Source organism: Salvelinus namaycush, unplaced genomic scaffold, assembly GCF_016432855.1.
Source record: "Salvelinus namaycush isolate Seneca unplaced genomic scaffold, SaNama_1.0 Scaffold1254, whole genome shotgun sequence".
In the NCBI taxonomy this organism is placed as follows: Eukaryota; Metazoa; Chordata; class Actinopteri; order Salmoniformes; family Salmonidae; genus Salvelinus; species Salvelinus namaycush.
In genome coordinates this window covers 22,914-48,589 of record NW_024057958.1, presented here as the reverse complement: position 1 = coordinate 48,589, position 25,676 = coordinate 22,914, and the positions used below count along the sequence as shown (strand labels likewise).

Below are 25,676 nucleotides of genomic sequence, written 5' to 3'. Positions count from 1 at the left end.
GGGGGGGGAGAGAGAAGAGTAGTTGAGTGTCATCCTCATAGCAGCGATAGGTCGGATTGGTTTGGGTTTTTACTTTACCTTCTATACCGGCATTTGAATGTTTGGTTTGTTCAATGTGATAAGGCCATTTTTATTGTTTACTTCTCTCCGGTCTCTCTATGCCGCTGTCCACACAGACACAGGCCACCCCTCCTGTCACTCAAGGAGCGCATTTGATGTTCCTCAACCAGGAGGCACTTCCGCGTCCCCGTCTGCACGGTCAACGCAACGCAATCAACACTGTCGATGACAACGATGCAGTTGTCACTTTTGCTTCTTAAAATATAAATCTACTAGTATTCTATAAGTACACTATTAGCTTGTGTTTCTTACATCTGCTAACAGTTAGCTTGTCTTTTCTTAGCAAGTTGTTCCTAAATCTTGTTAGCCGCTAATGCTAATCGCTAGCTAGCTAATACATGTAACTTAATGAGTCAGAGCAAGCGTAATTAGCTATACAGCCTGATAATACCAGTGATTGTGTTGACCTTAACTAGCATGTTGTTTGTGCAACAGTGTCTTCTAAATTTAAAGAGGTAAACGGAAAAGCAAGTATCAGTTAGCTACATGAAGTAGCTAAGAGAAAACATTCAATGTAGCCAAAGATTATAGGGTCCCCTAGGAAACACCTATCATCAACACATTAGTTCCTACCCTGTCACAATAATAACTTCTCCCTGGCATTTTCATTCGTTGTCATGTCCAACAACACTGTATTAAAAGTGCCCACTATTATATTGTAACTATATAATTAGAATATACATTAAATTCCTATGATTCCAACAGTTAACACAAGTGTTTTGCTCTTAAATCACAACATTTGGTTAAAAATAAGGCCCAGGTGACTTGCCCATATCGTGCAACTCTACATGGCAGTGTGGAAACGATCTCAAATACAGAAATTGATGAAAATTATGTTTTGTTTTGTTTTATACTGTTCAATTCAACTTCAATCCAATCAGAATGGAGAAAGACACATTGAAATCACTTAGAATATATGTGTTGCCACCCAAGGGCCACGCACTACTCATAAAGCACATTTACAACTTTTATTAATCAAAAACATAAAATACCGTGATATAATATTTTGGCCATATCGCCCAGCCCTATGTGAGGATATGACAGAGCTGAGTGACTTGGTGTAGAGAGAGAAGAGGAGAGGTCCATCCTCATAGCAGTGATAGGAGAGACCATGTGAGGATATGACAGAGCTGAGTGACTTGGTCTATAGAGAGAAGGGGAGAGGTCCGTCCTCATAGCAGTGATAGGAGAGACCATGTGAGGATATGACAGAGCTGAGTGACTTGGTCTATAGAGAGAAGGGGAGAGGTCCGTCCTCATAGCAGTGATAGGAGAGACCATGTGAGGATATGACAGAGCTGAGTGACTTGGTCTATAGAGAGAAGGGGAGAGGTCCGTCCTCATAGCAGTGATAGGAGAGACCATGTGAGGATATGACAGAGCTGAGTGACTTGGTCTATAGAGAGAAGGGGAGAGGTCCGTCCTCATAGCAGTGATAGGAGAGACCATGTGAGGATATGACAGAGCTGAGTGACTTGGTGTATAGAGAGAAGAGGAGAGGTCCGTCCTCATAGCAGTGATAGGAGAGACCATGTGAGGATATGACGGAGCTGAGTGACTTGGTGTATAGAGAGAAGAGGAGAGGTCCATCCTCATAGCAGTGATAGGAGAGACCATGTAAGGATATGACAGAGCTGAGTGACTTGGTGTATAGAGAGAAGAGGAGAGGTCCATCCTCATAGCAGTGATAGGAGAGACCATGTAAGGATATGACAGAGCTGAGTGACTTGGTGTATAGAGAGAAGAGGAGAGGTCCATCCTCATAGCAGTGATAGGAGAGACCATGTGAGGATATGACGGAGCTGAGTGACTTGGAGAGAGAAGAGGGCCAAGAACAATGACATCTGGTCTACCGTTTACCTCGTACCATCTAAACACAGCATTGTTGTTAAATCACTGATATGGAACATAAACTCTGTCTCTCTCTGTCTGTCTCTCTGCCTCTCTCTGTCTTTCTCTCTCTGCCTCTCTGTCTTTCTCTCTCTGTCTTTCTGTCTCTCTCTGTCTGTCTCTCTCTCTGTTTGTCTCTCTCTGTCTAGCGGTTGGTTTATACGTGAAGAGCAGTGAACCGCTGAATGTCGTTGCTAACCTAGTGAACGGTAACCGTGGCGCCGGTGTTGCCGTGCTACAGAGCAGTCAGCTGACTCGACTAGTTGCTAACTGCGTCCATGGAAACGGGCGCGGTGGCGTCGCCGTGGAGAGGGAGTGTCGGGTGGAACTCCGCGGCAACGGTGTGTATGACAACGGCGGCCATGGCGTTAGTTTCCGGGGCGATGGACAGGTGGTGGAGAACGACGTGGTGGGTAACCGTGGTTACGGGATACGGTTGACGGACAGCGCCGATGTCAAGGTGAGCTGGGCTCAGACACACAACACACATACACACAATCATCATCACCCTGGGTATTAAATAAATACTTTGTGTGTGTAGGTGTTGCGTAATCGAGTCCAGCCGGTACAGGGGTGTGGCATCGCCGTGCTGGGACCGGCAAAGGCCGTCGTCCACGACAACCTGGTGTTCCAGGGTCACCCCGGCAACGTCAAACCCCCGCTACACCGCGACCCCGGCAACGACAGCAGCGCGCTGCGCAACAACAGCGTGCTAAAACATAGCAACAGGTAGCTAGGCAACAGACTTTCAATGCTACTCACCAAGTATGGACACTTCCTTCTAGCTATTTAATGGGTTAATACATTTTACCCCTCCTCTTCCCTCATCCCGTTTCCTCTCCTCTTCGTCTCTCCTCTCAACCCCCCCCCCCCCTCTGCTCTCTCCTGCCAGGACATGTTCCTCTGCCCCTCCCTGGGTTTTGGAGAACCCTCCCCCCCGCCCCCTCTCTGACCGTCCCTCATCCCTCCCCCCCTCCTCCTCCTCCTGTCACCCCTCCCACTTTGCCATCTCCATGACTACCAGGATCACCGCCACCGTCGAGAGCGGTTGCCATAACAACGGCAGCGTCTTCTGCACCATCCTCTGAGGCCCTAGCAACCCCGCGCTGAAGACGGATTGGATGACCTCCTCACCAGGGGTCAAGAGTTCAGCCCTGACCTCTCCTGTCTCAAAACATTGTTTTCTTAAAACATTCCTCTGACATGTTGATCTAGGAACACTTGAACTCTGCAGATGTTGTGGAATGGCTGGACACAGAACGTTGCCTGTCTTGGGTGTTCTAGAACATTGTCCTCCCCGGGGGTTCTAGAACGTTGTCCTCCCCCGGGGGGGTTCTAGAACGTTGTCCTCCCCCGGGGGGGTTCTAGAACGTTGTCCTCCCCCGGGGGGGTTCTAGAACATTGTCCTCCCTGGAGGGTTCTAGAACTGTCCTCCCTGGAGGGTTCTAGAACATTGTCCTCCCTGGAGGGTTCTAGAACATTGTCCTCCCTGGGGGTTCTAGAACATGGTCCTCCCAGAGGGTTCTAGAACGTTGTCCTCCCCAGAGGGTTCTAGAAGTGTCATTGAGCTATGAGATCCCCACTACTGGAGGAGCTTCTATACAGCATTTACCACTGTGACTGGTGTGGTATCATGGACAGTGTCATGTGACTGGTGTGGTATCATGGACAGTGTCATGTGACTGGCGTGGTATCATGGACAGTGTCATGTGACTGGTGTGGTATCATGGACAGTGTCATGTGACTGGTGTGGTATCATGGACAGTGTCATGTGACTGGTGTGGTATCATGGACAGTGTCATGTGACTGGTGTGGTATCAGTGGTTAGGGATTGGAGTTTTACCTGACTAGGAATAACTCCTAGCCTTAATGACATTCAAGTTTCCCCCAAAAAATCCAGTTTCCTCACTGAAATGTCTACTAGTGTTTTTACTGCGCTTTCTACATGTTTTCACCACACGAGTCACTTCCTCAGTTCTCCCAGACGGGTAATGTTCTGACGGTAGGAACTCACACACAACCTGGATTTAGTTTATTACATTAAATGTTTTATTTGTTTAAAGAATACTTTGAGGAGGGTTTCTAGTGTCCATCTCTATCTCACCTGCTTTCCCGCTCGAGGAATATGTTTCTCTCTTCCTCCTTACCCATGTCTTCCTCCCCTCTCTCTTCCTCCTTACCCATGTCTCCCTCTCCCCTTCTCTCTTCCTCCTTACCCATGTCTTCCTCTCCCCCTTCTCCTTACACTTCGAACACACCGACAGCGTCATTACATTCTGGTACACCAGAAGTACCTTCATATCCAATGAAAACGCTGCGTTATCCTTGCAGCCCTGCGTTGCAGTGCGTTCGGTGTGGTGCGTAACGGCGGACGCGTCAAACTGTCTGCTGCAGACGGCTTGACAGAAACGGTAGCAGAAGGTGAATGTTGAACTTCGGTTGCAGACAGAACCAGACGATGCTGCGTACTATTTAGCTCAATGACGCTGTCGGTGTGTTCGAAGCGTTACCCTCGTCTTCCTCGTCTTCCTCTAATGCATTTTTTTGCGTTTGCGTATCTCTATGAACGGTTGGTATTTGACGAGGGGCAGCACCAGAGTGGCCAGTCTGTTTTCAGCTGTCGCCCCATCGTCCCCCTTCACACAGCCATGTCTGACCAGGGTCAACCCCATCGACTTGGCCACCTCCACGATCCTACACACACACACACACACACACACACACACACACACACACACACACACACACACACACACACACACACACACACACAGAGAAAATATCAGTAACGCTGTTTCTTTTGTGTTTGAGGTGTCTCTCTCTCTCTCTCTCTCCTGTTCTGTGACCCCTCCCCCAGGTCTCTCTCCTGTTCTCTGTGACCCCTCCCCCAGGTCTCTCTCCTGTTCTGTAACCCCTCCCCCAGGTCTCTCTCCTGTTCTGTAACCCCTCCCCCAGGTCTCTCTCCTGTTCTGTAACCCCCCTCCCCCAGGTCTCTCTCCTGTTCTGTGACCCCCCCCCCCCAGGTCTCTCCTGTTCTGTAACCCCTCCCCCAGGTCTCTCTCCTGTTCTGTAACCCCTCCCCCAGGTCTCTCTCCTGTTCTGTAACCCCCCCAGGTCTCTCTCCTGTTCTGTGACCCCCCCCCCCCAGGTCTCTCCTGTTCTGTAACCCCTCCCCCAGGTCTCTCCTGTTCTGTAACCCCTCCCCCAGGTCTCTCTCCTGTTCTGTAACCCCCCCAGGTCTCTCTCCTGTTCTGTGACCCCCCCCCCCCCCCCCCCCAAGGTCTCTCTCCTGTTCTGTAACCCCATCCCCAGGTCTCTCTCCTGTTCTGTAACCCCTCCCCCAGGTCTCTCTCCTGTTCTGTAACCCCTCCCCCAGGTCTCTCTCCTGTTCTGTAACCCCTCCCCCAGGTCTCTCTCCTGTTCTGTAACCCCCCTCCCCCAGGTCTCTCTCCTGTTCTGTGACCCCCCCCCCCCAGGTCTCTCCTGTTCTGTAACCCCTCCCCCAGGTCTCTCTCCTGTTCTGTAACCCCCCCAGGTCTCTCTCCTGTTCTGTGACCCCCCCCCCCCCCCCCCAGGTCTCTCTCCTGTTCTGTAACCCCATCCCCAGGTCTCTCTCCTGTTCTGTAACCCCTCCCCCAGGTCTCTCTCCTGTAACCCCTCCCCCAGGTCTCTCTCCTGTTCTGTAACCCCTCCCCCAGGTCTCTCTCCTGTTCTGTAACCCCCCTCCCCCAGGTCTCTCTCCTGTTCTGTAACCCCCCTCCCCCAGGTCTCTCTCCTGTTCTGTGACCCCCCCCCCAGGTCTCTCTCCTGTTCTGTAACCCCTCCCCCAGGTCTCTCTCCTGTTCTGTGACCCCCCCCCCCCCCCCCCAGGTCTCTCTCCTGTTCTGTAACCCCTCCCCCAGGTCTCTCTCCTGTTCTGTGACCCCTCCCCCAGGTCTCTCTCCTGTTCTGTAACCCCTCCCCCAGGTCTCTCTCCTGTTCTGTAACCCCTCCCCCAGGTCTCTCTCCTGTTCTGTAACCCCTCCCCCAGGTCTCTCTCCTGTTCTGTAACCCCCCCAGGTCTCTCTGACCCCCAGGTCTCTCTTTACCGTTTCTCTGTGACCCCCCGGTCTCTGTGTAAGTGTCTCTCACCGTTTCTCTGTGACCCCCAGGTCTCTGTGTAGCAGTGTGAGGTCAGAGGTCATGTCTCCCATGTGGAGCAGCAGGGCCAGGCAGTACGCTGCCATCTTCACACGCATCGACGTAGACACCACGTTCTGCACCCTACACACACACACACACACACACACACACACACACACATCAGTAACGTTCTGCACCCTACACACACACACACACACACACACACACACACATCAGTAACGTTCTGCACCCTACACACACTAATACCAATGTAGCTACTGCATTTAACTAAATCTGTTTTTGACTCAGGGAATACAGGTCTCCTCTCCGTGCACTACGTAGGGTACTCTTTGAGAAGCAGACCATATATGGGCCCGGGTCAAAGGTCGTGCACTATATATAAATCAAATCAAATTTATTTATATAGCCCTTCGTACATCAGCTAATATCTCGAAGTGTTTTTAAAGAAACCCAGCCTAAAACCCCAAACAGCAAGCAATGCAGGTGTAGAAGCACGGTGGCTAGGAATAACTCCCTAGAAAGGCCAGGGGCGTAGGGTGATCGTGAGTGGACAAGCTACCTGCCGTTATTGAAGGTCTCCACGGTGAAGGTCCTCATCAGCTTGGTGTGGATGATACGAGGACAGCCCTCCTCCTGCCCGACTAGAATACAACATTAACACAACCCTTAATGATACGAGGACAGCCCTCCTCCTGCCCGACTAGAATACAACATTAACACAACCCTTAATGATACGAGGACAGCCCTCCTCCTGCCCGACTAGAATACAACATTAACACAACCCTTAATGATACGAGGACAGCCCTCCTCCTGCCCGACTAGAATACAACATTAACACAACCCTTAATGATACGAGGACAGCCCTCCTCCTGCCCGACTAGAATACAACATTAACACAACCCTTAATGATACGAGGACAGCCCTCCTCCTGCCCGACTAGAATACAACATTAACACAACCCTTAATGATACGAGGACAGCCCTCCTCCTGCCTGACTAGAATACAACATTAACACAACCCTTAATGATACGAGGACAGCCCTCCTCCTGCCCGACTAGAATACAACATTAACACAACCCTTAATGATACGAGGACAGCCCTCCTCCTGCCCGACTAGAATACAACATTAACACAACCCTTAATGATACGAGGACAGCCCTCCTCCTGCCCGACTAGAATACAACATTAACACAACCCTTAATGATACGAGGACAGCCCTCCTCCTGCCCGACTAGAATACAACATTAACACAACCCTTAATGATACGAGGACAGCCCTCCTCCTGCCCGACTAGAATACAACATTAACACAACCCTTAATGATACGAGGACAGTCCTCCTCCTGCCTGACTAGAATACAACATTAACACAACCCTTAATGATACGAGGACAGCCCTCCTCCTGCCCGACTAGAATACAACATTAACACAACCCTTAATGATACGAGGACAGCCCTCCTCCTGCCCGACTGGAATACAACATTAACACAACCCTTAATGATACGAGGACAGCCCTCCTCCTGCCTGACTAGAATACAACATTAACACAACCCTTAATGATACGAGGACAGCCCTCCTCCTGCCCGACTAGAATACAACATTAACACAACCCTTAATGATACGAGGACAGCCCTCCTCCTGCCCGACTAGAATACAACATTAACACAACCCTTAATGATACGAGGACAGCCCTCCTCCTGCCTGACTAGAATACAACATTAACACAACCCTTAATGATACGAGGACAGCCCTCCTCCTGCCTGACTAGAATACAACATTAACACAACCCTTAATGATACGAGGACAGCCCTCCTCCTGCCCGACTAGAATACAACATTAACACAACCCTTAATGATACGAGGACAGCCCTCCTCCTGCCCGACTAGAATACAACATTAACACAACCCTTAATGATACGAGGACAGCCCTCCTCCTGCCCGACTAGAATACAACATTAACACAACCCTTAATGATACGAGGACAGCCCTCCTCCTGCCCGACTAGAATACAACATTAACACAACCCTTAATGATACGAGGACAGCCCTCCTCCTGCCCGACTAGAATACAACATTAACACAACCCTTAATGATACGAGGACAGCCCTCCTCCTGCCCGACTAGAATACAACATTAACACAACCCTTAATGATACGAGGACAGCCCTCCTCCTGCCTGACTAGAATACAACATTAACACAACCCTTAATGATACGAGGACAGCCCTCCTCCTGCCCGACTAGAATACAACATTAACACAACCCTTAATGATACGAGGACAGCCCTCCTCCTGCCCGACTAGAATACAACATTAACACAACCCTTAATGATACGAGGACAGCCCTCCTCCTGCCCGACTAGAATACAACATTAACACAACCCTTAATGATACGAGGACAGCCCTCCTCCTGCCTGACTAGAATACAACATTAACACAACCCTTAATGATACGAGGACAGCCCTCCTCCTGCCCGACTAGAATACAACATTAACACAACCCTTAATGATACGAGGACAGCCCTCCTCCTGCCCGACTAGAATACAACATTAACACAACCCTTAATGATACGAGGACAGCCCTCCTCCTGCCTGACTAGAATACAACATTAACACAACCCTTAATGATACGAGGACAGCCCTCCTCCTGCCCGACTAGAATACAACATTAACACAACCCTTAATGATACGAGGACAGCCCTCCTCCTGCCCGACTAGAATACAACATTAACACAACCCTTAATGATACGAGGACAGCCCTCCTCCTGCCCGACTAGAATACAACATTAACACAACCCTTAATGATACGAGGACAGCCCTCCTCCTGCCCGACTAGAATACAACATTAACACAACCCTTAATGATACGAGGACAGCCCTCCTCCTGCCCGACTAGAATACAACATTAACACAACCCTTAATGATACGAGGACAGCCCTCCTCCTGCCCGACTAGAATACAACATTAACACAACCCTTAATGATACGAGGACAGCCCTCCTCCTGCCCGACTAGAATACAACATTAACACAACCCTTAATGATACGAGGACAGCCCTCCTCCTGCCCGACTAGAATACAACATTAACACAACCCTTAATGATACGAGGACAGCCCTCCTCCTGCCCGACTAGAATACAACATTAACACAACCCTTAATGATACGAGGACAGCCCTCCTCCTGCCCGACTAGAATACAACATTAACACAACCCTTAATGATACGAGGACAGCCCTCCTCCTGCCTGACTAGAATACAACATTAACACAACCCTTAATGATACGAGGACAGCCCTCCTCCTGCCCGACTAGAATACAACATTAACACAACCCTTAATGATACGAGGACAGCCCTCCTCCTGCCCGACTAGAATACAACATTAACACAACCCTTAATGATACGAGGACAGCCCTCCTCCTGCCCGACTAGAATACAACATTAACACAACCCTTAATGATACGACAGCCCTCCTCCTGCCCGACTAGAATACAACATTAACACAACCCTTAATGATACGAGGACAGCCCTCCTCCTGCCCGACTAGAATACAACATTAACACAACCCTTAATGATACGAGGACAGCCCTCCTCCTGCCCGACTAGAATACAACATTAACACAACCCTTAATGATACGAGGACAGCCCTCCTCCTGCCTGACTAGAATACAACATTAACACAACCCTTAATGATACGAGGACAGCCCTCCTCCTGCCTGACTAGAATACAACATTAACACAACCCTTAATGATACGAGGACAGCCCTCCTCCTGCCTGACTAGAATACAACATTAACACAACCCGTAGGCCGGGATTCAATCAAAGGCGCATTGTCGACAGCGTGCCGTTTTTAAAAGTCAATTTCCCCAGAGATCATATTCTCGGTAAACATTACAGGTTTAGGCTCAAACGAGGATTACTTTTTTAAAAAGTCAACACTTGCTTCTCGTAAACACACACACACACACACTCACACTTGCGATTGATGTGTCTCTGCCGTGCCAGTTTGAGCATCATGAGGAGGTAGAAGGCACAGCGCGCCTGTCTCTCTCTGGCCACGCCCTCTCTGGGCAGGCTCTCCAAGTGACGCACCACGCTCTGACACCTGGAACAACAAGACAACAACACGTCAACAACACGTCAACAACATAACATGTCAACACCACGCTCTGACACCTGGAACAACAAGACAACACGTGTCAACAACATGTCAACATAACATAACATGTCAACACCACACCATGATCAACAAGACAACACGTCAACAACATGTCAACAACACGTGTCAACAACAAGACAACACTTCAACAACATGTCAACACCATACCATGATCAACAACAACAAGACAACACTTCAACAACATGTCAACAACAACACATCAACAGTAGCAGTGTTGTAGTCCTACCCTCCGTCTGTTATGTTTTGTAGTTCCTCAGGGGTCAGGGCGGCCATCTTGGAGCCAGCAGCATCCAGGGCATCGTACTCCACCGGAGACAGGACTGGGACTCGGGTAAGGACACACACACCTTAACCTGGAGCTACACACACACACAGCTTAACCTGGAGCTACACACACACAGCTTAACCTGGAGCTACACACACACACACACACAGCTTAACCTGGAGCTACACACACAGCTTAACCTGGAGCTACACACACACAGCTTAACCTGGAGCTACACACACACACAGCTTAACCTGGAGCTACACACACACACAGCTTAACCTGGAGCTACACACACACACAGCTTAACCTGGAGCTACACACACACACAGCTTAACCTGGAGCTACACACACACACAGCTTAACCTGGAGCTACACACACACACAGCTTAACCTGGAGCTACACACACACACACAGCTTAACCTGGAGCTACACACACACACACACACACACAGCTTAACCTGGAGCTACACACACACACACACACACACACACACACACAGCTTAACCTGGAGCTACACACACACACAGCTTAACCTGGAGCTACACACACACAGCTTAACCTGGAGCTACACACACACACACAGCTTAACCTGGAGCTACACACACACACACACACACACACACAGCTTAACCTGGGGACATGCCTTTACCTGCTCTCTCTCTCACTCACACACACACACACACAGCTTAACCTGGTCACCCCCCCCCCCCCCAGTTCAGGTGAAGGATACTGTCGTCAAACAGGTAGACGTGTTGAGGTGTGTCAGCGTCGTGGTAGCAGGGCGGAAGGTAATGAGAAACTCCAGACTGGGACTGGACCACCTCCTGCTGCAGGGCTGGAGGGGGAAACATTCACTATGTTACTGGGACTGGACCACCTCCTGCTGGAGGGAGGAAACATTCACTATGTTACTGGGACTGGACCACCTCCTGCTGGAGGGAGGAAACATTCACTATGTTACTGGGACTGGACCACCTCCTGCTGGAGGGGGGAAACATTCACTATGTTACTGGGACTGGACCACCTCCTGCTGCAGGGCTGGAGGGGGGAAACATTCACTATGTTACTGGGACTGGACCACCTCCTGCTGCAGGGCTGGAGGGGGGAAACATTCACTATGTTACTGGGACTGGACCACCTCCTGCTGCAGGGCTGGAGGGGGGAAACATTCACTATGTTACTGGGACTGGACCACCTCCTGCTGCAGGGAGGAAACATTCACTATGTTACTGGGACTGGACCACCTCCTGCTGCAGGGCTGGAGGGGGGAAACATTCACTATGTTACTGGGACTGGACCACCTCCTGCTGCAGGGCTGGAGGAGGGAAACATTCACTATGTTACTGGGACTGGACCACCTCCTGCTGCAGGGCTGGAGGAGGGAAACATTCACTATGTTACAGGGACTGGACTACCTCCTGCTGCAGGGCTGGAGGGGGGAAACATTCACTATGTTACTGGGACTGGACCACCTCCTGCTGCAGGGCTGGAGGGGGGAAACATTCACTATGTTACTGGGACTGGACCACCTCCTGCTGCAGGGGGGAAACATTCACTATGTTACTGGGACTGGACCACCTCCTGCTGCAGGGCTGGAGGGGGGAAACATTCACTATGTTACTGGGACTGGACCACCTCCTGCTGCAGGGGGGAAACATTCACTATGTTACTGGGACTGGACCACCTCCTGCTGCAGGGCTGGAGGGGGGAAACATTCACTATGTTACTGGGACTGGACCACCTCCTGCTGCAGGGCTGGAGGGGGGAAACATTCACTATGTTACTGGGACTGGACCACCTCCTGCTGCAGGGCTGGAGGGGGGAAACATTCACTATGTTACTGGGACTGGACCACCTCCTGCTGGAGGGGGGAAACATTCACTATGTTACTGGGACTGGACCACCTCCTGCTGGAGGGGGGAAACATTCACTATGTTACTGGGACTGGACCACCTCCTGCTGCAGGGCTGGAGGGGGGAAACATTCACTATGTTACTGGGACTGGACCACCTCCTGCTGCAGGGCTGGAGGGGGGAAACATTCACTATGTTACTGGGACTGGACCACCTCCTGCTGCAGGGCTGGAGGGGGGAAACATTCACTATGTTACTGGGACTGGACCACCTCCTGCTGGAGGGCTGGAGGGGGGAAACATTCACTATGTTACTGGGACTGGACCACCTCCTGCTGGAGGGGGGAAACATTCACTATGTTACTGGGACTGGACTACCTCCTGCTGCAGGGGGGAAACATTCACTATGTTACTGGGACTGGACCACCTCCTGCTGCAGGGCTGGAGGGGGGAAACATTCACTATGTTACTGGGACTGGACCACCTCCTGCTGCAGGGCTGGAGGGGGGAAACATTCACTATGTTACTGGGACTGGACCACCTCCTGCTGCAGGGCTGGAGGGGGGAAACATTCACTATGTTACTGGGACTGGACCACCTCCTGCTGCAGGGAGGAAACATTCACTATGTTACTGGGACTGGACCACCTCCTGCTGCAGGGCTGGAGGGGGGAAACATTCACTATGTTACTGGGACTGGACCACCTCCTGCTGCAGGGCTGGAGGAGGGAAACATTCACTATGTTACTGGGACTGGACCACCTCCTGCTGCAGGGCTAGAGGAGGGAAACATTCACTATGTTACAGGGACTGGACTACCTCCTGCTGCAGGGCTGGAGGGGGGAAACATTCACTATGTTACTGGGACTGGACCACCTCCTGCTGCAGGGCTGGAGGGGGGAAACATTCACTATGTTACTGGGACTGGACCACCTCCTGCTGCAGGGGGGAAACATTCACTATGTTACTGGGACTGGACCACCTCCTGCTGCAGGGCTGGAGGGGGGAAACATTCACTATGTTACTGGGACTGGACCACCTCCTGCTGCAGGGGGGAAACATTCACTATGTTACTGGGACTGGACCACCTCCTGCTGCAGGGCTGGAGGGGGGAAACATTCACTATGTTACTGGGACTGGACCACCTCCTGCTGCAGGGCTGGAGGGGGGAAACATTCACTATGTTACTGGGACTGGACCACCTCCTGCTGCAGGGCTGGAGGGGGGAAACATTCACTATGTTACTGGGACTGGACCACCTCCTGCTGGAGGGGGGAAACATTCACTATGTTACTGGGACTGGACCACCTCCTGCTGGAGGGGGGAAACATTCACTATGTTACTGGGACTGGACCACCTCCTGCTGCAGGGCTGGAGGGGGGAAACATTCACTATGTTACTGGGACTGGACCACCTCCTGCTGCAGGGCTGGAGGGGGGAAACATTCACTATGTTACTGGGACTGGACCACCTCCTGCTGCAGGGCTGGAGGGGGGAAACATTCACTATGTTACTGGGACTGGACCACCTCCTGCTGGAGGGCTGGAGGGGGGAAACATTCACTATGTTACTGGGACTGGACCACCTCCTGCTGGAGGGGGGAAACATTCACTATGTTACTGGGACTGGACTACCTCCTGCTGCAGGGGGGAAACATTCACTATGTTACTGGGACTGGACCACCTCCTGCTGCAGGGCTGGAGGGGGGAAACATTCACTATGTTACTGGGACTGGACCACCTCCTGCTGCAGGGCTGGAGGGGGGAAACATTCACTATGTTACTGGGACTGGACCACCTCCTGCTGCAGGGCTGGAGGGGGGAAACATTCACTATGTTACTGGGACTGGACCACCTCCTGCTGCAGGGGGGAAACATTCACTATGTTACTGGGACTGGACCACCTCCTGCTGCAGGGCTGGAGGGGGGAAACATTCACTATGTTACTGGGACTGGACCACCTCCTGCTGCAGGGCTCGAGGGGGGAAACATTCACTATGTTACTGGGACTGGACCACCTCCTGCTGCAGGGCTGGAGGGGGGAAACATTCACTATGTTACTGGGACTGGACCACCTCCTGCTGGAGGGCTGGAGGGGGGAAACATTCACTATGTTACTGGGACTGGACCACCTCCTGCTGCAGGGCTGGAGGGGGGAAACATTCACTATGTTACTGGGACTGGACCACCTCCTGCTGCAGGGCTGGAGGAGGGAAACATTCACTATGTTACTGGGACTGGACCACCTCCTGCTGCAGGGCTGGAGGGGGGAAACATTCACTATGTTACTGGGACTGGACCACCTCCTGCTGGAGGGGGGAAACATTCACTATGTTACTGGGACTGGACCACCTCCTGCTGCAGGGCTGGAGGGGGGAAACATTCACTATGTTACTGGGACTGGACCACCTCCTACTGCAGGGCTGGAGGGGGGAAACATTCACTATGTTACTGGGACTGGACCACCTCCTGCTGCAGGGCTGGAGGGGGGGAAACATTCACTATGTTACTGGGACTGGACCACCTCCTGCTGCAGGGGGGAAACATTCACTATGTTACTGGGACTGGACCACCTCCTGCTGCAGGGGGGAAACATTCACTATGTTACTGGGACTGGACCACCTCCTGCTGCAGGGCTGGAGGGGGGGAAACATTCACCATGTTACTGGGACTGGACCACCTCCTGCTGCAGGGGGGAAACATTCACTATGTTACTGGGACTGGACTACCTCCTGCTGCAGGGGGGAAACATTCACTATGTTACTGGGACTGGACTACCTCCTGCTGCAGGGGGGAAACATTCACTATGTTACTGGGACTGGACTACCTCCTGCTGGAGGGGGGAAACATTCACTATGTTACTGGGACTGGACTACCTCCTGCTGCAGGGGGGAAACATTCACTATGTTACTGGGACTGGACTACCTCCTGCTGGAGGGGGGGAAACATTCACTATGTTACTGGGACTGGACCACCTCCTGCTGCAGGGCTGGAGGGGGGAAACATTCACTATGTTACTGGGACTGGACCACCTCCTGCTGCAGGGCTGGAGGGGGGAAACATTCACTATGTTACTGGGACTGGACCACCTCCTGCTGCAGGGCTGGAGGGGGGAAACATTCACTATGTTACTGGGACTGGACCACCTCCTGCTGCAGGGCTGGAGGGGGGAAACATTCACTATGTTACTGGGACTGGACCACCTCCTGCTGCAGGGCTGGAGGGGGGAAACATTCACTATGTTACTGGGACTGGACCACCTCCTGCTGCAGGGCTGGAGGGGGGAAACATTCACTATGTTACTGGGACTGGACCACCTCCTGCTGGAGGGGGGGAAACATTCACTATGTTACTGGGACTGGACCACCTCCTGCTGGAGGGGGGAAACATTCACTATGTTACTGGGACTGGACCACCTCCTGCTGCAGGGCTGGAGGGGGGAAACATTCACTATGTTACTGGGACTGGACCACCTCCTGCTGCAGGGCTGGAGGGGGGAACATTCACTATGTTACTGGGACTGGACCACCTCCTGCTGCAGGGCTGGAGGAGGGAAACATTCACTATGTTACTGGGACTGGACCACCTCCTGCTGCAGGGCTGGAGGGGGGAAACATTCACTATGTTACTGGGACTGGACCACCTCCTGCTGGAGGGGGGAAACATTCACTATGTTACTGGGACTGGACCACCTCCTGCTGCAGGGCTGGAGGGGGGAAACATTCACTATGTTACTGGGACTGGACCACCTCCTACTGCAGGGCTGGAGGGGGGAAACATTCACTATGTTACTGGGACTGGACCACCTCCTGCTGCAGGGCTGGAGGGGGGGAAACATTCACTATGTTACTGGGACTGGACCACCTCCTGCTGCAGGGCTGGAGGGGGGAAACATTCACTATGTTACTGGGACTGGACTACCTCCTGCTGCAGGGGGGAAACATTCACTATGTTACTGGGACTGGACCACCTCCTGCTGCAGGGGGAAACATTCACTATGTTACTGGGACTGGACCACCTCCTGCTGCAGGGCTGGAGGGGGGAAACATTCACTATGTTACTGGGACTGGACCACCTCCTGCTGCAGGGCTGGAGGGGGGAAACATTCACTATGTTACAGGGACTGGACCACCTTCTGCTGCAGGGCTGGAGGAGGGAAACATTCACTATGTTACTGGGACTGGACCACCTCCTGCTGCAGGGCTGGAGGGGGGAAACATTCACTATGTTACTGGGACTGGACCACCTCCTGCTGCAGGGCTGGAGGGGGGAAACATTCACTATGTTACTGGGACTGGACCACCTCCTGCTGCAGGGCTGGAGGGGGGAAACATTCACTATGTTACTGGGACTGGACCACCTCCTGCTGGAGGGGGGAAACATTCACTATGTTACTGGGACTGGACCACCTCCTGCTGCAGGGGGGAAACATTCACTATGTTACAGCTGTGTGTTACTGTACAGGTGTGTGTGTGTACCTCTACAGTTGTGTGTGTACGTCTACAGGTGTGTGTGTGTTACTGTACAGGTGTGTGTGTGTGTGTTACTGCACAGGTGTGTGTGTGTACGTTACTGCACAGGTGTGTGTGTGTACGTCTACAGGTGTGTTACATTCCACTACCTTCTGGTCTGACTGTGTCTAGACATATACAGCTACAAAGCCTACACACAATAACCCATAATGACATCACAATAACCCATCATGACATCACAATACCCCATCATGACATCACAAAAACAGGTCTAACAATTTTGGCAAAAATAAAATAATTGAAAAATAAATAAAGTATATAAAGTATTCAGACCCTTTACTCAGTACTTTGTTGAAGCACCATTGGCAGCGATTACAGCCTAGAATCTTCTTGGGTATGACGCTACAAGCCTGGCACACCTGTATTTTGGGAGTTTCTCCCGTTCTTCTCTGCAGATCCTCTCAAGCTCTGATAGGTTGGATGAGGAGCGTCGCTGCACAGCTATTTTCAGGTCTCTTCAGAGATGTTAGATCGGGTTCAAGTCCGGGCTCTGGCTGGGCCTCATAGACATTCAGAGACTTGTCCCGAAGCCACTCCTGCGTTGTCTTGCCTGTGTGCTTAGGGTCATTGTCCTGTTGGAAGGTGAACCTTCGCCCCAGTCTGAGGTCCTGACCACTCTGGAGCAGGTTTTCATCAAGGATCTCTTTGTACATTCATCTTTCCCTCGATCCTGACTAGTCTCCCAGTCCCTGCTGCTGAAAAACATCCCCACAGCATGATGCTGCCACCACCATGCTTCACCATAGGGATGGTGCCAGGTTTCCTGAAGATGTGACGCTTGGCATTCAGGCTAAAGAGTTTCATCTTGGTTTCATCAGACCAGAGAATCTTGTTTCTCATGATCTGAGTCCTTTAGGTGCCTTTCGGCAAACTCCAAGCGGGCTGTCATGTGCCTTTTACTGAGGAGTGGTTCCATCCCGCCACTCTACCATAAAGGCCTGATTGGTGGAGTGCTGCAGAGATGGTTGTCCTTCTGGAAGGTTCTCCCGTCTCCACAGAGGAACTCTGAAGCTCTGGGTTCTTCTCCCCAGATTGGTCAGTTTGGCCGGGTGGCCAGCTCTAGGAAGAGTCTTGGGGTTTCCAAACTTCTTCCATTTAAGAATGATGGAGGCCACTGTGTTCTTGGGGACCTTCAATGCTGCAGAAATGTTTTGGTACCCTTCCCCAGATCTGTGCCTCGACACAATCCTGTCTCAGAGCTCTACGGACAATCAACCTCATGGCTTGGTTTTTGCTCTGCCAACTCTGGGACCTTATAAAGACAGGTGTGTGCCTTTCCAAATCATGTACAATCAATTAAATTTACCACAGGTGGACTCCAATCAAGTTGTAGAAACATCTCAAGGATGATCAATGGATACAGGATGCACATGAGCTCAATTTAGAGTCTCATAGCAAAGGGTCTAAATACTTATTTTGGTTTATTTTTAATAAATATGCAAACATTTCTAAACCTATTTTCGCTTTGTCATTGTGGGGTATTGTGATGTCATTATGGGGTATTGTGATGTCATTATGGGGTATTGTGATGTCATTATGGGGTATTGTGATGTCATTATGGGGTATTGTGTGTCGATTTGAGGATAAAAAAAAAATATATATTTGTAATAAGACTAACGTAACAAAATGTGGAAAAAGGGGAAGGGGTCTGAATACTTCCCAAATGTACTGTAGGTGTGTGTGTGGGTATACAGGTGTGTGTGTGTGGGTAGATATACAGGTGTGCGTGTGGGTAGATATACAGGTGTGCGTGTGGGTAGATATACAGGTGTGTGTGTGGGTAGATATACAGGTGTGTGTGTGTGTAGATATACAGGTGTGTGTGTGTGTGTGTGTGTGTGTGTGTGTGTGTGTGTGTGTGTGTGTGTGTAGATATACAGGTGTGTGTGTGTGTGTGTGTAGATATACAGGTGTGTGTGTGTGGGTATACAGGTGTGTGTGTGTGTGTGTAGATATACAGGTGTGTGTGTGTGTGTGTGTGTAGATATACAGGTGTGTGTGTGTGTAGATATACAGGTGTGTGTGTGTGTGTAGATATACAGGTGTGTGTGTGTGTGTGTGTGTAGATATACAGGTGTGTGTGTGTGTGTGTGTGTGTAGATATACAGGTGTGTGTGTGTGTGTGTGTAGGTATACAGGTGTGTGTGTGTGTGTGTGTTGTGTGTAGATATACAGGTGTGTGTGTGTGTGTGTGTGTAGATATACAGGTGTGTGTGTGTGTGTGTGTGTGTAGATATACAGGTGTGTGTGTGTGTGTGTGTGTGTAGGTATACAGGTGTGTGTGTGTGTGTGTGTGTAGATATACAGGTGTGTGTGTGTGTGTAGGTATACAGGTGTGTGTGTGTGTGTGTAGGTATACAGGTGTGTGTGTGTGTGTGTGTAGGTATACAGGTGTGTGTGTGTGTGTGTAGGTATACAGGTGTGTGTGTGTAGGTATACAGGTGTGTGTGTTACCTTTCAGGCCCTTCTGGTCTATGATGGAGTGGGCAGCCTTGGCCACAGCGCTCTGCAGGGCCTCACTGCCCACCTGGTTCAGCCTCCTGGAAGACAGAGCTCTCTTCTGCTTGTTGGTGCCAAACGCTTCGATCAGAGAGTCCACCTGTAGGAGGGGAGGGATTAGTTATTCATTCTGACATAATGACATCACAATGCCCCGTAATGACATCACAATACCCCATAATGACATCACTGTGGGAGGGGGGGGGATTAGTTATTCATTCTGATGATTGATGTGATCAAATGCAGATATATACACTGCTCAAAAAAATAAAGGGAACACTTAAACAACACAATGTAACTCCAAGTCAATCACACTTCTGTGAAATCAAACTGTCCACTTAGGAAGCAACACTGATTGACAATAAATTTCACATGCTGTTGTGCAAATGGAATAGACAAAAGGTGGAAATTATAGGCAATTAGCAAGACACCCCCCAAAAAGGAGTGATTTTGCAGGTGGTGACCACAGACAACTTCTCAGTTCCTATGCTTCCTGGCTGATGTTTTGGTCACTTTTGAATGCTGGCAGTGCTCTCACTCTAGTGGTAGCATGAGACGGAGTCTACAACCCACACAAGTGGCTCAGGTAGTGCAGTTCATCCAGGATGGCACATCAATGCGAGCTGTGGCAAAAAGGTTTGCTGTGTCTGTCAGCGTAGTGTCCAGAGCATGGAGGCGCTACCAGGAGACAGGCCAGTACATCAGGAGACGTGGAGGAGGCCGTAGGAGGGCAACAAAGACTCCGTCTCATGCTACCACTAGAGTGAGAGCACCGCCAGCATTCAAAAGTGACCAAAACATCAGCCAGGAAGCATAGGAACTGAGAAGTGGTCTGTGGTCACCACCTGCAGAATCACTCCTTTTTGGGGGGTGTCTTGCTAATTGCCTATAATTTCCACCTTTTGTCTATTCCATTTGCACAACAGCATGTGAAATGTATTGTCAATCAGTGTTGCTTCCTAAGTGGACAGTTTGATTTCACAGAAGTGTGATTGACTTGGAGTTACATTGTGTTGTTTAAGTGTTCCCTTTATTTTTTTGAGCAGTGTATATAATGTAGCCCGTAGTGGATTTAGTAACACAACAACAACACTTAAAACGTGTTAAACCTGACAGGAAGTATTGGGGGAAACTTCTAATCCCTGGACCAGAGACTAAAGGGGAGGGGAGATGTTCAAGGCTGATAGAACTGTAGACCGTTCCAGGTTCTATTTTTTAACAGAAATGAATGAAGGTACCTTTTCCCTGTATGTAAGATCTGTGTTCTGGGACGTATCGTTCTCTGTCGACGACTCCCCTGGGAAACAGACGACATGTTAAAGTAAGTCAGAGCGACGACGCTCCAGCTCAACACGATCGCAGCACGTCACTGTACTGTTGGTTAAGGGCTTGTCAGTCAGCATTTGACGGTAAGGTCTACCTACACCGGTTGTGTTGGGCGCATGTGACAAATACACATTTGATTTTGTACAGACATTCATCCAGCCTGTTTTTTAAAAAAAAACAGAAGAAGTTGATGACCCAATCACACATCAACCTCTAGGTACTTGTGGAGATCTGAGATTTGATTGGTATAGGTCAGTGTTTCCCAACTCCAGTCCCCCCAACAGCCCAACTCCAGTCCTCCCAACAGCCCAACTCCAGTCCCCCCAACAGGCCAACTCCAGGCCCCCCAAACAGCCCAACTCCAGTACCCCCAACAGCCCAACTCCAGGCCCCCCAAACAGCCCAACTCCAGTACCCCCAAACAGCCCAACTCCAGTACCCCCCAACAGCCCAACTCCAGGCCCCCCCAACAGCCCAACTCCAGGCCCCCCAACAGCCCAACTCCAGGCCCCCCAACAGGCCAACTCCAGGCCCCACAACAGCCCAACTCCAGTCCCCCCAACAGGCCAACTCCAGTCCCCCCAACAGGCCAACTCCAGTCCCCCCAACAGGCCAACTCCAGTCCCCCCAACAGGCCAACTCCAGGCCCCCCAACAGCCCAACTCCAGGCCCTCAGTACACACTGTTGTAGTCCCGGGGGAAAACTCACCTGTTTCAACCTATTGAAAGGCCAGGATAGGTAATATGGTGAAACCTCCACCTAGCCTATCAGAGGGCTGGAAAAATCCTCTCAGATCTCCACCAGTGTGATTGTCTCTCAGTGGTTGATGCCTTGTGGAGAGTAGACCTTCTGTATTCTCACGACCCTGCTAGACTACAGCCGTCAGCCGTCGAGGGAAACGTTTCCTTATCAACGAAAGCTGCTCTACTCTCCCGCCTCACGTCCAATGGCAGCGTCCAGAGGTTCCATTCTCGATTGGCTGACCCTTTCTATCTTGTGAATTTAAATTATAACACATCTAATTGGTTTCTGGTGTAGCAGGTGGAACGTCACATTGACACCAAGCTGAAGGGGTTTTATCTGTACCTGGGATGACGGACTGCAGGTGGAACGTCACATTGACACCAAGCTGAAGGGGTTTTATCTGTACCTGGGATGACGGACTGCAGGTGGAACGTCACATTGACACCAAGCTGAAGGGGTTTTATCTGTACCTGGGATGACGGACTGCAGGTGGAACGTCACATTGACACCAAGCTGAAGGGGTTTTATCTGTACCTGGGATGACGGACTGCAGGTGGAACGTCACATTGACACCAAGCTGAAGGGGTTTTATCTGTACCTGGGATGACGGACTGCAGGTGGAACGTCACATTGACACCAAGCTGAAGGGGTTTTATCTGTACCTGGGATGACGGACTGCAGGTGGAACGTCACATTGACACCAAGCTGAAGGGGTTTTATCTGTACCTGGGATGACGGACTGCAGGTGGAACGTCACATTGACACCAAGCTGAAGGGGTTTTATCTGTACCTGGGATGACGGGCTGCATGTTGAAGAGTTGAGCGCTGTGAACCTCCATCCTCATGGTCTCCTTGTTCAGCACACCCACATAATACCTGGAATATAACACACCCACATAATACCTGGAATATAATAACACACCCACATAATACCTGGAATATAACACACCCACATAATACCTGGAATATAATAACACACCCACATAATACCTGGAATATAATAACACACCCACATAATACCTGGAATATAATAACACACCCACATAATACCTGGAATATAATAACACACCCACATAATACCTGGAATATAATAACACACCCACATAATACCTGGAATATAATAACACACCCACATAATACCTGGAATATAATAACACACCCACATAATACCTGGAATATAATAACACACCCACATAATACCTGGAATATAATAACACACCCACATAATACCTGGAATATAATAACACACCCACATAATACCTGGAATATAACACACCCACATAATACCTGGAATATAATAACACATGGTGACCCTGCCACTGTTTTGGTAAACAGCTGAGGACAAAATACTGGTACACATGGTTTTGAGCTCTTGAAAATATTGAATTTTTTTATTTTTTTATTTTATTTTTAACTTAAATAAAAACTTACTTGCAAAGGTTGTTGCATTTTAGGGATTCTGTTCCAAAGTTACTCCCAACATATGAGAGTCTCTGTGATTCTGCAACCTGACACAGGAAGAAGACCGCGTTAGAGAGGTAGCCTTAAAACACAGGAAGAAGACCGTGTTAGAGGTAGCCTTAAAACACAGGAAGAAGACCGTGTTAGAGAGAGGTAGCCTTAAAACACAGGAAGAAGACCGTGTTAGAGAGAGGTAGCCTTAAAACACAGGAAGAAGACCGTGTTAGAGAGAGGTAGCCTTAAAACACAGGAAGAAGACCGTGTTAGAGAGAGGTAGCCTTAAAACACAGGAAGAAGACCGTGTTAGAGAGAGGTAGCCTTAAAACACAGGAAGAAGACCGTGTTAGAGGTAGCCTTAAAACACAGGAAGAAGACCGTGTTAGAGGTAGCCTTAAAACACAGGAAGAAGACCGTGTTAGAGGTAGCCTTAAAACACAGGAAGAAGACCGTGTTAGAGGTAGCCTTAAAACACAGGAAGAAGACCGCGTTAGAGGTAGCCTTAAAACACAGGAAGAAGACCGTGTCAGAGAGAAGTAACCTTAAAACACAGAAAGAAGGAATGGTCTTTTACCAAAGTGTCCAATATTTATCAACTCAGTGTTATGCTCCTGAGCACAGATCCAAAACTGATCCAAGATCAGCGTTTTAGAGGCAACGTCACGCTACACCAGGTGTAGTGGTCTCACCAGCATGCGTCGGTTCTTCTTCCTCGGGTTGGTCTCATCCACGTTCTTATAGAAGCTGAAGTCCAGCTGCTGTGTGTTCCTCAGGTTGCCGTTAGAGAACTGAACTGTTGAGGAGAAAGGTGATTGATTGATATGAATGTGAGGATGCTGTTCATCGACCACAGCTCTGCCTTCAGTACCATAGTGCCTTCTATGCTCACCACAAAGCTCAGGGCCCTGTAACTTAACTCCTCCCTATGCAACTGGGTCCTGGACTTCCCGACGGGCCGCCCCCCCAGGTGGTGAAGGTAGGCAACATTACCCCCTCTACACTGATCCTCAACACGGGGGGCCCCACAAGGGTGTGTCCTCAGTCCCCTCCTGTACTCCCTGTATACCCACGACTGCTTGGCCTCAAAACAGTTCCAACTTAAAAAGTTTGCTGACGACACGACAGTAGTAGGCCTGATTACCGCCAACGACGAGACAGCCTACAGGGAAGAGGTAGGCACCGACGGCGTGGTGCCAGGTACAACAACCCAACAACCTCTCCCTCAACGTCACCAAAACAAAAAATAGCTGAAGGAACCAGGCTAAGCACGCCTCCATCCTCATTAACTGCGTTGCCGCGGAGACGGTAAAAAACCATCAAGTTCCCCGAGATACACATCTCAGAAGATCTTTAACGGTCGAACCACACGGTAACGGCACAACAGAAACTCTTCAACAATTGAAATCATTTCCCTGTTTAACCGCTAGGTTTTATGGGTATTATGACACCACTGTGGGGCTCTATAAAACAATTGGGAGTACAACTCATTTTGGTATGTTAACCGAGCCATATCTCCCACGGGCTCTGCTCTGTCTTAATCTACACGGGAATGCGGTCTGACCCCTAGCGTAGCAGTTAGCAAATGGGTCGGCTCTGCTGTGTCTTAATCTACACAGGAATGCGGTCTGACCCCTAGCGTAGCAGTTAGCAAATGGGTCGGCTCTGCTGTGTCTTAATCTACACAGGAATGCGGTCTGACCCCTAGCGTAGCAGTTAGCAAATGGGTCGGCTCTGCTGTGTCTTAATCTACACAGGAATGCGGTCTGACCCCTAGCGTAGCAGTTAGCAAATGGGTCGGCTCTGCTGTGTCTTAATCTACACGGGAATGCGGTCTGACCCCTAGCGTAGCAGTTAGCAAATGGGTCGGCTCTGCTCTGTCTTAATCTACACAGGAATGCGGTCTGACCCCTAGCGTAGCAGTTAGCAAATGGGTCGGCTCTGCTGGCTAACTATGGTTGATGGTGCAAGATAAATCAATATAGTTTGTTACCGTTTGGTCCCTAAAAAATAATGTTAACTAAATATTAAATAATATCACCCGGCTAACGTTAATTGAATGTTTGCTAACTAATTTTACCAATGTCGTCTCTGCGTGCAGTTCGAATGAAGTTGCTAACTAGCGTTAGCGCAATGACTTAAAGTCTATGGTAACTACTAGCACGCTAGTAGATTCCAAAGACTTCCAGTCATTATGCTAGTTAGCATTGGCTCGCGAAACTACCTCTGAACTCCCTTCATACTGGATGCAGAGACATAAAAATGGTATCCATTAGTTAATTTGACTATTGGGAAGTAGAATAAAATCCCGAAGTACACATGTAACGTTACTGCGCTAACATGAGAGCACCCACGTGTACTACGGAACAGGGTGGATTTCAGTGTTGTCAACGCTTGGAGACGCTTAAATTGCAATCGTGTAATTAAACATGTATTTAAAATGAATAATTTGCCTGTGACATAAATAGTATATTTACCAATAACAGCTTTATCGTCTTCTCTCTCCTCTTCACAGCAAACCAATGTGCAGTTTGCGTCCATGTTTGTTGTCAGTCGCGGATCAATAAACAATCGGAGAGATATTCGCCTCACAAACTGCAGCGACGTCCTATGGCAAGGAGTGGTACTGCAACTCGTTAACACGGTGAGGTGATTGGAGTGTAGCGCCACCTACAGAGT

General features: G+C 50.0%; 2 protein-coding genes across 2 annotated transcripts in view; one reads left to right on the top strand and one right to left on the bottom strand.

Moving 5' to 3' along the window:
• LOC120036222 (F-box only protein 10) overlaps positions 1 to 4,083 on the top strand; it is a 20,746-nt gene extending 16,663 nt beyond the window's left edge. The window contains exons 4-6 of the mRNA XM_038982702.1: positions 2,160 to 2,470; positions 2,552 to 2,739; positions 2,903 to 4,083. Coding sequence (XP_038838630.1) covers positions 2,160 to 2,470; positions 2,552 to 2,739; positions 2,903 to 3,098 — 695 coding nt within the window. The 3' untranslated portion in view covers positions 3,099 to 4,083. The remainder of the gene's footprint in view (positions 1 to 2,159; positions 2,471 to 2,551; positions 2,740 to 2,902) is intronic.
• Positions 4,029 to 25,676, bottom strand: LOC120036224 (DNA-directed RNA polymerase I subunit RPA49-like). The gene is made up of 12 exons (XM_038982704.1): positions 25,475 to 25,676; positions 23,690 to 23,793; positions 22,974 to 23,050; positions 22,333 to 22,418; positions 20,710 to 20,768; positions 19,427 to 19,571; positions 11,321 to 11,425; positions 10,547 to 10,640; positions 10,115 to 10,245; positions 6,713 to 6,794; positions 6,142 to 6,273; positions 4,029 to 4,704 (listed from the first exon to the last, which is right to left on the bottom strand). The coding sequence occupies exons 1-12, from the start codon at positions 25,536 to 25,538 to the stop codon at positions 4,542 to 4,544; spliced, it is 1,242 nt and encodes a 413-aa protein (XP_038838632.1). The 5' UTR covers positions 25,539 to 25,676; the 3' UTR covers positions 4,029 to 4,541.

What these genes read in the sequence shown, in the direction of transcription:
- LOC120036224 (XM_038982704.1), bottom strand. Translation starts at nt 25,538, where the DNA reads ATGGACGCAAACTGCACATTGGTTTGCTGTGAAGAGGAGAGAGAAGAC. An exon ending in GAGACACATCAATCGCAAGT is followed by an intron (nt 6,795 to 10,114) that starts GTGAGTGTGTGT and finishes GTTGTATTCTAG; the next exon opens with TCGGGCAGGAGGAGGGCTGT. An exon ending in CTGGGGGTCACAGAGAAACG is followed by an intron (nt 4,705 to 6,141) that starts GTGAGAGACACT and finishes GTGTGTGTGTAG; the next exon opens with GATCGTGGAGGTGGCCAAGT.